This window comes from Phoenix dactylifera, chromosome 11 (assembly GCF_051530095.1).
Source record: "Phoenix dactylifera cultivar Ajwa chromosome 11, Ajwa_hap1_PhDact_Kaust_v1.1, whole genome shotgun sequence".
NCBI lineage: Eukaryota > Viridiplantae > Streptophyta > Magnoliopsida > Arecales > Arecaceae > Phoenix > Phoenix dactylifera.
The window spans coordinates 27374872-27391684 of record NC_143200.1 but is presented as its reverse complement, the minus strand read 5'-3'; the positions used below and the strand labels follow the sequence as shown (position 1 = coordinate 27391684).

Here is a 16813-nt window from a genome sequence, read left to right as displayed (position 1 = left end):
GAAGAAAAATATCGAAAGAACATGATCCTTACTCACTCTGTCCTATGACCAAAACTATTTTCTGCTCCAAGAAGGGCTCCAATCAGATATATCCAAATCCATGCTTATTTTATTTGATGAATACAGATATGAATATATATGTTAGTTGGATTCAGAAATTTATATTAATATTTGTTTCAAATAGATACAGATGCAAATCGTATATTAAAAGTGTGGATATAAATATGAATATAAATTAGATAATTAAACTTTATGATCATATAATTAAAGATATTATTAAGTAGATAATAAATCAAGTTAATAGTATGTTAATGTGGTTATTTATTTTTTCTAAAAGTTTATTAGTGTTATATAAAATTAAGAAAAAATTACGGAGACATTTCTTCAAATTTGGACCATTTACACTTAAAACTTCAAATTTTAAAAAGTATCAATTAGCTGCCAAAAACTTTAAATTCATTGCAATTTAGCCCAGCGTTTATCTCCATTACAAAACATTATCACATGAGAATTACATGATAACTAATTTTTTGTAAAACTTTGTAACTGCCCTTTCTGCTAACATAGCAAGATTAAAATTTGGCAGGAATTGAAGGAAAGAGAAGAGAGAAAGTAGCACTTTGAGATATCTACGTGTAGATGAATAAAAAAGGATTGAATACTTTGAGATCTATATAGATAAATGGATGACAAAGGGCGAAGTGTTTTAATATCCATGTAAATGGACGAATGATTGAGGATGGAGTATTTTGAGATCAATACATACAAACAAATGAATTATAAAGGTGGATCACTTTGAGATCTATATAGGTGAGTGGATTACAAATGAGGAGCTTTAAGATTTATGCAAGTAGATGGATCACAGGCCGAGTGTTTTGAGATATGTACAAACGGATGGATTGCGAAGAACGAAACTCTCAGAGATCTGTGCATGCGGATGGATCATTGAGGTCATAGCACTTTAAGACCAGTGCTAGCAAATGAATGACAAAGGATGAAGCACTTTAAAATGTATGCAGGTGGATGGATCATAAAGAATAGAGCACTTTGAAATCTGTACAAGTAGATGAATGCTAAAGGACGGTCTCTCTAAATCAAGGGTATTTTTGCCTTTTTCTCACTCCGTTAATAGTGTTAGGATCTGGATATATAGAAGGCTAGGCCACATTATAACAATTTGAAGTTTCAATGGCTAATTAATATTTTTTAAAATTTTTGGGATCTAAGTATAAATGGCTCAAATTTGAAGTAGCATCTCTGTATTTTTTTTTTGTTCTAAAATTATATATAGTGTTAAAAATATTTGGATAGAGATCGGATGATTGTCTATCCATATTCATTTTTCTTTAACGGATATTTGTCGAATGCTCAACTTTCTATCCGTATTCGGATGAGATCTGGAATAAAAAATAGATTCAGACGAATATTATCCAATCTACTTTCTCCTCTAGCTATAGGGGTGTCAACAGGTCGGGATGGCCCGTATGATTCTCAGGCCCAATCCATTTGGGCTGGGCTTAGGCAGTTCAACAGATCTCAGCAACGGGTTCTCGTTCGCATGTCCTCATTCGCAGATCACAGTACGTAGCTGCATCCCCCATCGACCTCATTACCGTTGATGGTATTCGTCAGGTGACATGCATGAAGAAAAGAGAGCATTTCATCCATACTTCATGAAATGATGTGAGGTGGGCGTTCGCCAACCTGACTTAACCTGAATCAGTTGGCATCTCTCTTCGCACGAGAGAGAAGTGATGCCATCCGCACTCTATTTAATAAAAATAATATAAGGTTGGCCGTGGAAGCTCGGCCGCACGAGTGCCAGAATAACCTATCTTTTCTAAGTAAAAAAAATAACGGCGGTTGCCGATGTCGGCTGGCGGCGTAGTTGTATATCGCGCAGGCCTCGTAGCAACCGAAGAATACGGAGGTGGAGAATTCGAACCTAAAACCTCTCTCTCTCCATAATCACCAGAATTTGGAGAGTGGATCACTATGGAAATGGTCACACGTTGATTTGTGAGATTTATAGACTGATCAGAAAGATAGAGTCTTTTTTTTAGATAGCGCATGTGTATCGAGAGGCAAACAAAGTTGCAGATTGGATTGCCTCCTTCGTTGCTCGGCATTTCGGAGATTTTTCATGGATCAGGACGGATATTATCCCTCCTGACTTGTATCATTTTCTTTTTCTTGACTTGGATGATTGTACTCACGTAAGAGCTATATAATATGCGGTTTTCCTTCTTTATCGCTCTTACATTTCTCATCAACTCTAAATCTTTCACCAACGAATGAAAAACGTCAGCAAACTTGATTGTTAAACATGGTAGCTCAAAGGTTTATGGTGGAGATCGTGAAGATGATTTAGCGGTGCAAAGTAGATAAATGTTCATTGGTTGTATGTGGGCAATAGGGTCATGGTGTTAACATCAAAGCTTTTTTCTTCTATTCTCACAGTAAAAAAAGGCTGTTAAATGCGGTGGCTCGAAGGTTTGTGGTGGGGCTCGTGATGATGGTTTAGCGGTGTGCAAGAAGGATAAACGTTCATTGGTTGTATGTGGGCAATGGTGTCATGGTGTTAACATGGAACCTTTTCTTCTTTTCTCAAAGTAAGAAGGGGACGTACACATCTTTTGTAAGAAAATTATACTGGATTTCCGTCGGTGATAACATTTCCACGCCATCTTCCATTGTCAGGAATAGTTGAAACTGTGTCTTTGAGAGAATCCATTGCTACTATATTTCCTTTTTTCCTTTCCTTTTCTTACTTCCTCCTCCAAATCATTTGCTTCCCTCAAAAAATATCTTAAGGGCTGCTTCACCATGGACATGGAAGATTTTATTTTAACTCTTCTTCGCGTGTGCATGACAAAAAAAAACAAAAAAAAGCGAAAAATTTTGTAAGTTTCATTATTATTATAAAAAGAATCCACTTGTTATAACATAAATTAGTAATTATTGTATCAAATTATAACACGAAATGAGGTTACAAATGGTCAAAAAAAGGTTCAGTAAAAGAACAAATCATATATCCCGTATGTTGAAAAATTTCTTTGTTTGGTACCAAAAATTATCTATACCATCGATAAGCTAGCACTTTCAAGAAGGATATTTTCAAAAGCTAAATGAGTTTGATTCCTGATTAACAAATAATAAAAATATCAATTAAAAATCAACTAAAAATATAATTTCAACATTCTTAATAATTAAATAATATTAATTTAATTACAAGATTAATATCATTTTACTAATCGAACGCATGCCTCTAGGAGATAGTTCATATTTCTTGATATTAAATATCAAATAATATCATCTAAATAACAAAAATTAGTTACCAATATGTTACTTTATTCAGTAAATATTTGCACCAAAAATATTTTATATATATATATATATATATATATATATTGTAATAATAAAGGAGAGAAAACATATTAATTTGCACGGAGGATTACCTCACCACTCATTTTTGGGTGACCACATCTCTTCAGTATAGAAAGAACCAAAAATCCAAAGAGACTTGAAGTGATTTTTTTTCATCCTACAATCAAACACCTAAAGTGAGTAACTGCAATCAAACGGTTAAAACGCTCAAATTTTTAAATATGCATGTTCGAAAATATCACTTAAAAATCACGTACACAGCCCTCTATTCGCCATCTACCGATAGAAATATTTGCTCAGCAATCTAGTGTTCATTATTTAATTACTATGTAACAGTTTTTTGACTACTAAAAAATAATGTACTTAAAACAATAAAAATCATATATCTTGCAGGTTATATTTTAGTTGGAAATTCGAAGGGATTCTTTGGACGGATGGAAACGGAAGAAGAAGCTTTCACGCTCCGATCGAAGGTGACCCACAGGAACAATGCATCTCTGCCGAGAATTCGTCCTCTCTGTTCCACTGTATTCAGCACCGCGTTCTCCGCCTATAAAAACCCATACGTCCGAGCTTTTCCGGCCAGGCGCGGCAAACTAAAGCACGAGAGAGTAGGAGAGAGAGAAGATGAGGCCTGAAAGCTTGCACGGCGCAACCGGATCCAATTTATGGCGCACTCCAATCCCGTATCTCTTTGGAGGCCTTGCAGCCATGATGGTAGCCATGGCCATCGCCCTTATAGTGCTTGCATGCTCCCGCTCCAATCCCTCCTCCGACGGGGACCCGGAATCGCCGAGTTCGATGGGAGAGCCGGCGATTCTTCCTTTGGACATGGAGCCCATGATCGCGGTGACCATGGCCGGAGATGACGATCCAACTTTCTTAGCAAAGCCCGTTTCCTTGAGTCTGCATACCCAGCAGCAAGCATCAGACAAGCAGTGATCTCGAGCAAGAGTCATGATCATGGTTGTTCTCTTTTCATTCCTGATTCTTCCTTCTTTCTTTCTTTCATGGGAGAAACCATCATACATTTCATTGCAGATATGGCAGTGTGAAACAAGGAGGACAAAAAAGAGAAAGATGGTAAAAAAAATTGTGAGAGAGAGAGGAGAAGTGATGAGTACTCCCTATATATTACTCCAAAGCATGTCCTAAAAAAAACGATAATATTTGGAGAAGATCTAATGCAAAGGGTCGTTCATTTGAATGTGCTCCGTTCTACGACATCATTCTTTTGGCCAAGTTTCATTTCATGCTCAATCCTTGATGCACAATCAAGTCTTGTTTCTGCGCTCAGTCATACCTACTCCTCAACGTAGTTCTGCTCATTTTTGTCCATATTTGTGCTTCGACCGGACATTGAATAGCAGTCAACAGGGGGATAAAATGCCTTTGTCCACAATGTTAGACCACAAGTTCCCAAAATTTAGAAGCTAGTGACTCTTCTTCAACCCCTAGGGAGTAAAGTTATCGAAATCATTATCTTGGTCATTACTCTCTAACACGGTATGACGTAGAAGGAAAAAGATGGTGGGAATTCGGCCCCAACGTTAGGTATGCTCCTAATCCTTCTCGTCATTATTAATGTCATCTTTGTTTCCAGCTCTCAAAAGGTTGAAGGATGGCACCTTATCCCTCATCTATATCTTGAAAGTTATTATAGTTCCAAGGTGTTTAAGTGGATAGCTAGTCATCTCGCATCATATGGTTCCATTGGTGCGCAATGGGAAACTGGGTGCCACGAACTCAAATTATACGTTGACTTGCATGCACACTAATCTCATTTAAAACAGTATACCAAAGAAGCATCTCGAAGGGCGGCAAAGCCATCCAGCCTTTATTAAAAAAATAGAGTTTATATAAACTACTTATCAAGAATTTTTTTAAAAAATAAAAAAAAATAATAAAAAAACTTTTGCAAAAGATAGTGGACTGTAAGTAGACCTATTAAACTATTCAACAAACTAAACAATCTCATAAATGATTTGAAGGATCTTTGTATCTTTAATGTGCAACTATATAAGCTTTGCATCCTGATGTGAGTCAGTATTTTTCTAAAAAGATGAATTAACTATGTAAGCTCTCTCTCTCTCTCTCATGTTTTTAGAGAGATATCCACTATAATTAACTATAAAATGGATTTGATTCTCTATTGTTATGTGCAGCTGTATGATAACTGAAAAATAATGTATGTGATACTCACCGTGACTATGAAATGGATTTAGCTTAATGGTTCACACAAACTGGTTCACCACGGACCAAGTTGCTTTCCTAGCTCGAAAGTGCAGCTCCAATTAGTTGTCCATTTGATGATATCTGATCAAAATAAATCTTCCACCAGTACTCTTTCTGAAAGAAGATTATTTACTTAATAACTTTTAATTCATAATAATATTGTTCTCGAAAAAGCATAATTTAAAGTCTAATCTTCCACAGATAATTTAAAGTCTACTTGATGAAAATTAAAAGTTGGTTCAATATAGGAAGTCCTTACATATTCATCAAGAGCCAAATCAGAAAACAGTATGTTGACATGCATCGCTTTTGTCCATGGTTTCTAACCTCGCAAGATATCGTCAGCTCTTCTGTTCTCTTTGACAAATGAGTATGTGGTTTGGACGTGTTAGATGTGGCAGTTTGACAGGTAAGTGGGGTTAGTAATTTTAATCATGATGTCTGTCGCTGGTTTGCGGTAGGTGGCGAGAGTGTGAAAGTTAAGCCTCCGGCAAATACCTCTTACCGCACTAAGATTTTCCCATCATCTTTCCTAGGTGGAGAGCATGGGCAAAATTAACTTACACTTTGTGACTTATCACACCTTTTTATCTTGTTACATTTAATTATCGTTACTAAGTAAGGGTTTATCTAATTGCAATACTTTCTAGGTAAACCAAATGGAGCAAACACTAGCATGGATGTACAAGTATATGTTCTTTATAAGAATCTAAAATCTACAATTGTATGTTGCATGCATACGAGACTGCTAAGCGTAGAATGAAAAACAAGTATTTTTCTTATTTTTAGGCCTATGAGTCCAGCAAATGTGTGCTAGACTTGAAGTCTTCTCATAAAGCTTCCATCAAGATTGGATGTGGTATTTGCCATGGAAGTATACTTATTTCATTCCTTCAAATTAAACAAATCTTGAGGTAGTAATGGAGGAAGTGAGAAGAAATATTTATAGGTATAAGTAGGAGCCCGAACTTTTTTACTTCTACAGCTATTGGAGCAGATAGAGATAAAAAAGTCTTAACGTATGTTAGTTTTTTACCTAACCTTTTCTAGGGTTTTTTTTATCCTAGAGGATTCTTTTGGAATGGGAAAAATTTTTCTATCCTGGAAAAAAACAATAAAAAAAGTAATTTGAGTCCACAATAATTTTAATGTGAAGACATGTGCATCAAGGGAAACAGAGTTTTCAACAGATTCCTATACCTATCTACATTCTTTTCCGAGCATAGGTTTCCCAAGAGATGGAAGGAGTGGAGGATCAACACCTTCCCATCTTTAAGATGAGTATTTTGGTGTTAGAGTAAGAATCTACGATTGTCCTTTATTGATAAATGAAATCCAAAAGGCACAAAAACTCAATTAATACTCAACTTTCAGTCTAGCTGAGTCCACTTGAATTCGGGAAAATTGAGTGTTATGATTTCAAGATTATAATAAGCCGACAAAAACGTATATCATAAATCAAGTGCTTCAACCATAAATCGGCAGTATCTGTTCGATTAGGATCAGAAGCAGCCCAACGTATTTGGGGCCCTAAGACTATTTTGTCTTTGAGATCTTTTTTACAGTGGACCGGCCTAAAGCGAACTCAGAAGCACCTTTTTCTTTTCTTTTTTGTCTTTGAGGTCTTTTCTACAGTGGGCCTTTTTTAGGTCGGAGCCTTAGGCGACCGTCTAAGTCGCCTAAGAGTTTGGCCGGCCCTAATTAGGATAAAAATTCTAGCTCTAACACATTGCTAGTGGAAGTCTAGATGCACTAACTCTAACTTAGCTTAAGTTCTTTAGATGATCCCACTTCCTATTGAGTTAGGATAAGTCAATAGTTAAATGCCTTAGCCTTTCATTTTAGACATCGAAGAGAAAAAAAGGTGCATTCATTGACAACTAGCAACAAGGAAACAGTGCAATTTCGGCCTGTGGACCATATGCATGAGACCACCCACCAACAAGACACCCTAGATCGAGGGGCATGCGGCCACTCAAACATGCAGAGCCTAAGATCCTATTTTCAACCTAAATGCTCTTGATAATTTATCAAGTTCGCATGTGTAACATAAGAAGTAGATGCCATAAATTATGGAGAAGCTGTGTTCATGGCGATCACTGCACCAACATGATATAAATGATTGTGGCTTTCTGTCATCACACTATAAAAAACTAGATCACCATGCAAAGCCTGCTTTAATAAATATTTGCATGCTTTCTCATAGGACAGAGAGACAAGGAAATGAGAAACACTGGAGGTTGCTGGATAATTAATGAAAGGACCTCTTTTAACAATTTCACCAACTGCAGCACCAACACTAAGCTTTAAAAAATAAGAAAAAAAGTAAAAAAGCACCGCCTTTTGGTATGAAGACAAGGCAGAGAATTAAAGGTTGTGAGAAGCGTAAAAAGCAGTGCTGATGAGGGTTGGCTGCGTCTCTTATTTATGAGCACTGGGTCTGCAAGGCAAAATATTTAAGTACACGGGATAGTTCAGGCCAAAGCGTTCATCTCTTTTGTTCTTCTGGATCTCTGTCTCGTGCTCCAAAGCTGCCTGCTATCGATAGAACTGTCAGATGATTCAAAGATGCAGTAAAGTTTCAGGTGGTAGGTATCAACTCATCCTGATAAATGATGCACTCGAGATGTTTTTGAATCTTGCAGACAGCTGCCCTCTATTGATGAAATCAGAGTTATAAATGCTGAAGGAAGCTCATCAGGGAGTGGGATTCGAAGTGTCATCAGACCAGCACTTTGCGTTGCTGTTAAAGAAGTTGTAGCTAATTATCTCTCAGTTAATTTGCTGGGTTCTCTCTCTTCAGGTCTGTTGTTCTCTCTCACAGTTATGGAGTCTTCCCCACTCATTATGGAGGCAGAAGAATGCAGCAGCTGTGAGTCTGGTTGGACCATGTACCTCTCATCCCCCATGCATGATGGTGGAGATAGTGATGCCGAGCTCCAACCTAATGATGAAGAAGAGGATGATGCCAATGATCGCTGCAGGAACGAAAGCGATGATGGCAGTGAAGGTGAAGATAATGATTCTATGGCTTCAGATGCTTCTACTGGACCGATTCAGCGCAAGCATGGTGATACAAAATGCGATCAAAGTAGCTTAATTTGTCGTCTCGAACATGATGACGACGACGACGGGATTGAAGAAGATGAGCGCAACCAGTATCACTTGTCGTACTCATGCAAGAAGTTTTGTGAGGCGAACAAAATGAAAAGTGGAAGAAGGGTTGGTGTTTCTCACAAGGAAGATGGTGCTGCTTCTTTTTTCCACACCGGCTCGAAGGTGAAGAAGGCATCTGGATTCAACCAAAAAAAAAAGAAGGCATCTGGAAAATGATAGTATGAATGTTTCTTTATGTTTCTGCTATGAAAAAAAATATCGACCTTTCTATATGTTTTCAGATGAGAAAGCTGGCCTTCAATAGAATTGTCAACTATTTCAAAGGGAAGCTATCTGCAAAATAGATAGACGGGCATCAAATAACATGACGTATCCTAGTCTTGTAACTCAAGTTTGAAGCTTGTTCATCTTAATGGTACCAAGATATGGTGTTTAATTTTCACCTTTCATCTTCATCCATGCCTCAAACGAGCACATGCTTAATCTTCTATTGCAGTTTCCCTTCTACGAAATGAAAATTACAATAAATTACGTCTAGCAAAAATGGATCCATTCTATCACTAGTCACAAGATTCATGCTCATGCTTTTGTAGCTCCTGCAGTTATGCAAGACCCGGTAATATGATCAAAGTCGTTCTTGGTGGCAAGAATGGCATTTTAGTTACTGTTATCCTCAGCTTGTCCATAAAAGAGTTGGGAGAATGATTAATTGATGTGTAATGGTGTACCCAGTTCTGCTGCTCATTCCATGGGTAGTCTGTTCTGCTGTTGTGTTGTTCTTGGCCCCTCTCGGCCATTTCTTTCTTCTCTTTCTTTTCTTTTATTATCTTCCCCATTTCAATCGAGAGGTGGGATTCCACCAATTTGCTCAAAAAAGACTCGGACGTTTTTCTTTCCCATGTCAATCCTTGTGATTCAGCTTTATACAGCTCGAAATATCCAAACATGATACCAATTCCAAGGTCATCATCAATATGTCATTCATAAATGAAACAAAGCTTCAAAGCTTGCCCTTTGAAAGGTTCAGGGCATTTCTTTACAAAAATATTTGTATTTTCTCTGATGTGCTTCAATTGTAGAATTACACCATTAAAATGTACCATACATAAAGTTTTAGATGCAAACAAGCAGTAATGTGCATCAATATAGAGTGAGAGCAGGCATCCAAATTCCTGTGATGCTGCTATCTTCTCTTCTTTTGCTGGTTCTTCCGGGAGTAGACCATCCCTCGGATCCCGTCCGGGTCTGCCGCAAAGCCAAGGGGGCGATAGAAGCCCACCACACGGGGCTCGGCGTAGAGGGCGATGTTGGACACGCCCATGCCCCGGAGCTCCGCCACGAGACGCTCCATGACCGCCCGGCCCAGCCCCATCCCCTGGAACGACGGCGCCACCACCACGTCCCACACCACCGCGTTGAACACCCCGTCCCCCGTCGCCCGCGCGAACGCCACCGGCCGCCCTTCCGCCTTCGACCTCGCGTCCTCCACCCACACGACGGCGCCGCCCGCATGCTCCAGCGCCCGCCGGATCCGCGCGGGATCCCGCCGGGGGAAGCCCACCCGCGCGAACACCTCGTTCAGGGATTCCACGTCCAGCCCCGCCGCCGTCCGCCGCACCCGGAAGCCCCGGGACTCCAGTTCGCCGTCGGAGACGGAGAGCCCAAAGCCGCCGCCGTCGCTGGAGGCGAAGCAGAGGTGGCGGCGCTGCGGCGTCTTTGGTTTCGTGGGGATCCGGAGGCGGGCGGAGAGAGATGGCGAAGGGGTGGTGCGGCGGATGCCGGGGAATACTTGCATCTCAGTATGGTTGGCCGAGAGAGATGGACGAGGGAGAAATAATGTGAAACGGACGGCTTATCCACTTCGCTCGCGTTGGGCGGTTGGTATGTTTGGTCCTCCGTTAGTTGATAAATGATCTATAGACATAACCTTTTTTAAGGCTCGCTATAGTCGTTTTTTGGCCTACAAACAGGTCCTGTGACGCCTTGCACACCCACAAGACCTTGGGAGTCAAACCTGATCAAGAGCCACCCCACCATTCGATTTTTCATGCAGTTGAAGATAAAAATTTCTAGCATTCCAAGCTTTGAATTGATTGCCCATGAATTTCCAAGTACAAGTTACAAGTGATAACTAGGCAATAGTAGCCACAGGGATGCTCTTGTCCTGAGGTTAACCAAGAAGCCAAACTGGAAGAAACATGACTGTTGACGGTTCAGTATTGCATCCATAGAGTCAAAAATATGCATCTCAATCTAAAGCTAACGTTACAATTTTCAAACCAAACAAAGTATTGCTGATACTCAAGAAAACAAAAATAACAATTTCTAATTGTGACCACAAGCATCTTTTATAAGAAGTGAGACAAATTACATGGATTCAAGACTGATGATTTAAATGGAAACAACTTTAACATATAGTTCCTTTGATTGCCTTGAAGCTGCCCTTTTACCATATATCTCCGATCCAAACAAAGCGTGCCTTAAGCTTTTATACGTACCACGAATGAACCTGTTGATCGGTTGGAAACCAGCAACTCGTTAGCACATTGCATTCAAAGTGTATCTATGTCAAAATTCTTAAAATTGGAAAATGCTCGTGTGCTAGGGTATTCTACACAAAGCCCATTCAACGAAAGATCAGCTGCTCCATGAGAAGCACAAAAATGTCAGGCTGTTAATTTGGGGTCCGACATGTACCCAGCTCTCGAGACATGTCCACACCTGTCCGTGTTGATTACATTGTCTTTGAGGGAATATTTGGTTGTGTTCAGCCCTTATTTGAGGCTACAGAATATGATGCGGGCGAGCAAGCTGATCAGCTTGAGAATTTATCAACCAACTCTCCAGCAGGCTATTATCGACAAGTTTGCTGTGATTGACACTAAAGATGAAAATTTTCTAATAGGAAGAATGATAATGTACTGTCAGCGTTGGTAGTTCTAGATGTCAAAATCCCATAATTGAGATGCAGTCCTTGTAACTCACATGCAGGAAGGTTGGATATGTCAGCAGAAACAGCACATGGAATTCCTAAGTTGGTAAGTGCCCCCCTTATGATTCCACATGGGAAGTAGAGATGCATGCTTGTGAATTGGGCTGCGTTATTAGATGTTGGCGATGAAGAGTCCTGCTGAGATGCTTCCACATTGTCTGGTGATGCATCAATCGATATGTGAGTAAGCCACCGAAACTGGTTATCTTGCAGCACAAAAGTACCCTGCAGGGTGCAGAATACTATCACGCAACCACACATACATCTAATTATATAAGTACGTATCCGAGGTTATCAATCTGCTCTTTGGAATTACCCTGTGATTAGTTTTCAAGTTATCAATTTGTTTCTTGAATAGCTCTGACCAGAAATCCTTGCAGATGAATTTGATAGCTTCCAGATGATCGCTGAACCTTGGGCGCTCCATTGTATATCTGGCCAGAAACAAGCGAACATGATAAGATGTGACAGTCTAAATTCCAACCATAGGATGCATCTGCTCCCGAGGAATAGAAAACATCGATATGACTGAAGAGTATATTTAGAGTAAAAAGAAATTAAAAATATGACCGAGCCAGAGGGCAAGAAGAAATGCACAAACATTCAATGTTGGAGAACTTTGTTATCTTGATCGTGAGAACATGTGGGAATGGATTTGGTTATGGTACTACGAAAACTGAGCTCCCCAGAAAAGCCTAGGTAAGGAAGCACCTAGAAACCAGGGTGATATTCTGCAGAGTTCTCAAAGCCAGAAGAGAAATTCATGTAAACAGGTTATTTATGATTTGTTGTTTTTATCCTAGGTTTGAGCTTCTTTCCACATAAAAGCATAGTTGTTACAGGTGCTCCCCTAGGCACCTAGGTGGGCGCCTAGGTGCCTAACAGGCCCCCCAGCGCCGCAAGGCCCGCCTGGATGGCCTGTTACACAGGCATCCACCTACCAACCTGGGCACCTGCTTGGGCAATTGAGCATTGCCCATATCACCTAATTTATGCAAGTGGCTGCTCGGCCATCCCACACTAGTTCTCGACCCAGAGTTCTAGCTCAGACCAAGTGGGTAGCTATCAGGTCAAACCATTTTTTTTCCAACAAAAAGAAAAAAAAAAGGACACTAAGAACAAACTGGGCAATCCGCTCACACCCCTCCCTTCTCATTCCAACCTTAGGGCAAGAAGACGGCTTGTATCTCCTGCCTCTCAACTCTCTAATGTCCTAAATGATAGTCAACGGTGGCTAACAATGCTTAAAAAGGGTCAAGCAATGGTGAACAGTGAGGCCAATCAAGGTATGCTTCTCTCTTTCTCTCACTCTCTCTCTCTCCCCTATGTCTCTCGCTCTTTCTCTTCTCTCCTTTACCTTTTTTCTGTTTCCTTTTGGGTTATTGCTGATGCTGTCAAACCCCAAAGAAAATGGGTGGTCCAAGCCTCCAAAATGGGAGAGGTTTTTTCTTACTTTTTTTATTCTTTACCGAAGCTCTGAGAGAGGCAAAGAGCTTAAGATACTCTTGCAAAGCCTCCAATTTTTTCAATTACTTTGTACGTTAAAACTCTTTGGTTTGTTCTATTCAAATGGTAGCTGTTCAAGTGAGCTTTCTTTTGCACTTTCACTATTCTTCAAGATTTAATTGTAATTTGTGCTGTTAGAACTATTTGTTATAATTATTTTGATCTATTGTATTTTTTAGCCCTCTTTAATTTCCTCCATGGTGGTAATTAGTAAAAAAGGGAAAACTTGTCTATTTTTGTTGCATAGGAGGATAAGGAGTCTTTCAAAGAGTAAACTCTAATTTATTTTGCTCTGTTCTATAAAGTAGTAATAGAGGGAACAGTTAATAATTATGCTCTATTTTTTATTTGAAATCCTCATGTTTTCATTCCCAGGTTTGTTAATCCGTTGTGCTCTAGAAAGAGGAAATTTTGCTTGACCTTCTATTGTGCTCTACCATTTGAGCTAAGACAACAATGTTATTGTACTCTGAATTTAGTAGAGATAATAAAATTGTCATAAAAATGAAATTTTCATTAGATTTTAAATATAACTAATGCATTAACTGTTACCACATATCTTAGAGTCATAGTCTAGGATAGTTGATTGAAAACATTGCAACATTTGATCAAAAACTGAAATACATCAAGACATAAATTATTTTGTAACTTTTTGTACAAATCTTGTCACCTTGCCTAGGCTATCACCTAGACTGTATGACCTAGGCTATCACCTGGACTGTAGGAGAGTCCATCACCTGGGGTCACCTCGGCTATTTGACAAATATGTGTGAAAGATCAGCACAATGTTTTCTAGAACCAAAAGTAAGTGTGGAAAGCATTGTTAAAAACAAACATAAGGAAAATAAAAGACATATGAACATGTCATATTTGATGTGAACAAGTTAAAGGATTTTACAAAGCCTTAAGTAAATCTGCTGAGATTATCAGAAATAAATAGCTCATGTATAAGAGCACCACATGCAAAGATATCCTGCTATTTTTTTCTCTGAGTATGAGATGCAACGAATGAGTTATACATGACAAATTAACTTTATGCATATTAATGTTACCTTTCAGCCAAAAAATAATCTTGATTAAAAATAGTTAGAAACATATTCAGCAAGCCCTTTGCCATCAACCTAGTATCGAGCTTATGAATCCTTCTTTACCAGTGTTCGGATACATATGCAGCTAATATGGGCACATTCACAATGAATTCAAGTGTAAAAACTAGTGAATTCACATAATCCATTTATACTCAATGTAGCTACTTCAGGGCATTAATAAACATAATATAATGCTAGACATCCATGATTGCATGTACAAGACAAAAATGCATGCACACAGTGTGCGTGTAGAAGGTATACAACTACATCATCATCACCATCCAAGACTTTTCCTACCAAACGTGGGTTCAGCAATAGTCCAAAAATCTAAATTGTGAAGGTGCCTAAGAGAGCATGTGTTGATATAGAGTAATGAACTTGGTAGGCTTGAATTTTATAAGCCTATATCGAGTGAAATATGTATGCATAATCAAGTAATCAGAGAAATTCATCTGCTAACACCACTCAAGTGCCTAAGAGAGCTGCCTTGGTAACTCTACAATCTAGGAAGTCCAGATATGTTGTTATTTTGTGTTGCATAAAATACTTTTTAGTTAAAAATCTAGAACAAAATAATGTTTAGTCAATTCCTCTCTTCTCTACTAGTATAAGTATACACAAGAACATAATTTAGTCTGGGTTGTGTTTGTAAAGTTATACTCCATAAGCAACCTAGAGACAGCTAAGATATAGTCATTGGACGTTTTGAAAGTTTTAACCATCCATGAATAATGTGTTGAACAAACATCACACCCCGAATATCGAAATTGTTAAACAACCATTAATTCCATCATTTGCTCTCTTTTTTAATAACATCAACAGCATGAGCTTCTTAAAACATGGCAATAGCAATATTAACCATAGTTTCCAATAAAGAAGTTATTTCTTTTAATCAGTATTATGAGAATCCGTGCGAGCGTGTATTTAGTCCCACATCGGTTATTTACCGAGGAGATCTTGGGTACTTATACAGGATCGAGGAACCCAAATAATAACTTCCGGCTAGCCATTTTGACTGAGGTCCTGGGTTGTTACAAATAATATTAGAGCGGACCCGACTTATAACCTATGTAGACTAGGAAACACTGTAGCATGGATTCATTGGGGCTGACCACGAGCCGATCGTGGTGTTTGTGATTAGATTTGAATGGATTTGAACCCTTAACCTTACGAGGACGTCAGGACTTGAACGGAGGGAGTATGTAAGAATCCGTGCGAGCGTGTATTTAATCCCACATCGGTTATTTAATGAGGAGATCTTGGGTACTTATACAGGATCGAGGAACCCAAATAATAACTTCCGGCTAGCCATTTTGGATGAGATCCTGGGTTGTTACAAGTATACTTCCTCTAACATGAAATCCAAAAAAAGAAAAAAGAAAAGAAAAGAATCAGCCTCCAAACTATTCATGACTTCATATTTTGGCGTGACACAAAATGTTGGAAGGACAAATTATCTGTCAATTTCATAACAAGGCAAATCAAGAAGAGAGAAACCATTTATAATCCAGATTATGTCGTACATATCAAAGTCTACAACACGTCCAGCCTAGTTTGCCTTATTCCACATCCTAATAAAGATCCCCATGTCTGGAGGCAGAACAAAAGGATAAAGTTTTGATATAAAGCCACTTTCCCCTTTTAGCCAATGATCCTCTTATGATCTCCATATAAGCCATTAACAAGAAGGCGGATCTTAAGTTTCACAAATACCAACTTGACGCCACGGACACTGAAACCCAATAAAGAATCCACAATCACAGAAATTCATCGTACAAAAATGCAATTCACCTCCGCCCCAACGTTAATTTTCACATAAATGCAAGAAAAAGAAATTCAATTCCTTACAAATTGCTCAAGAAACAAAGAGAAAAATACCGACTCTATGCCCCAGCTTAAAACTATACCCTCTTCTCAAGAAGAAAATCACAAGTAACCAGAAGAAATTATCCATAAAAGAAGTGAAATTTATCTGCCCTAAACGCATGATTCGAAGAAAAGAAGCCGATTTCTATAGAAATTACTCGATTATATGAGAAACGAAGTGTAGGCTGGTAAGTAGATCTGGAGGAGAGGAATGTGGGAAGGAGACGAGAAAGGGTCAGAGCGAGAGCGAGAGAGAGAGGGGGGGGAGGGTACCTCTCGGAGAGCTGGTGGCCGACCTGGAAGCCAATGGCCTCGATCCGGCGGGCGGCGAGCTCGGGCTTGGAGGAGTAGAAGCGATTGCAGTACGCCGACACCATCTCCATGATCACGCCATCAACGCAGCTCTCCGCCACCTCCCTCCCCATCTCCGACACCTCCAAGCCCCCTTCTCCCTCTCCGTCCTCGGCCTTCTCGGTCTCGGTCGCCTGCCTCTCGATCCGGGTCCGGTCCGAATAGAAATCCTATAGACGGTCCGGTAGAATCAAACCATAAAGAGGGCTCCTCATTTAAACGCCACGTCACCACAAGAGAATAATATAATAAAGGCTGCCCGGTGTGAGTG

General features: G+C 39.3%; 2 protein-coding genes and 1 pseudogene across 2 annotated transcripts; 1 reads left to right on the top strand and 2 right to left on the bottom strand.

The window, feature by feature from the left end:
* The first annotated feature begins 3651 nt into the window (after nt 1–3651).
* LOC148700747 (protein GLUTAMINE DUMPER 5 pseudogene) lies at nt 3652–7056 on the top strand (annotated as a pseudogene).
* Nucleotides 7057–9694: 2638 nt separating this feature from the next.
* On the bottom strand, nt 9695–10776 carry LOC103702403 (Acyl-CoA N-acyltransferases (NAT) superfamily protein). Its single transcript, XM_008784832.6, has one exon. It carries the CDS (start codon nt 10532–10534, stop codon nt 9923–9925), a length of 612 nt encoding a protein of 203 aa, XP_008783054.2. The 5' UTR covers nt 10535–10776; the 3' UTR covers nt 9695–9922.
* Nucleotides 10777–10929: 153 nt separating this feature from the next.
* Nucleotides 10930–16720, bottom strand: LOC103702401 (uncharacterized). The gene is made up of 4 exons (XM_008784831.5): nt 16465–16720; nt 12048–12165; nt 11725–11956; nt 10930–11248 (listed from the first exon to the last, which is right to left on the bottom strand). Exons 1-4 carry the CDS (start codon nt 16614–16616, stop codon nt 11220–11222), a joined length of 531 nt encoding a protein of 176 aa, XP_008783053.3. The 5' UTR covers nt 16617–16720; the 3' UTR covers nt 10930–11219.
* Nucleotides 16721–16813: the final 93 nt, after the last annotated feature.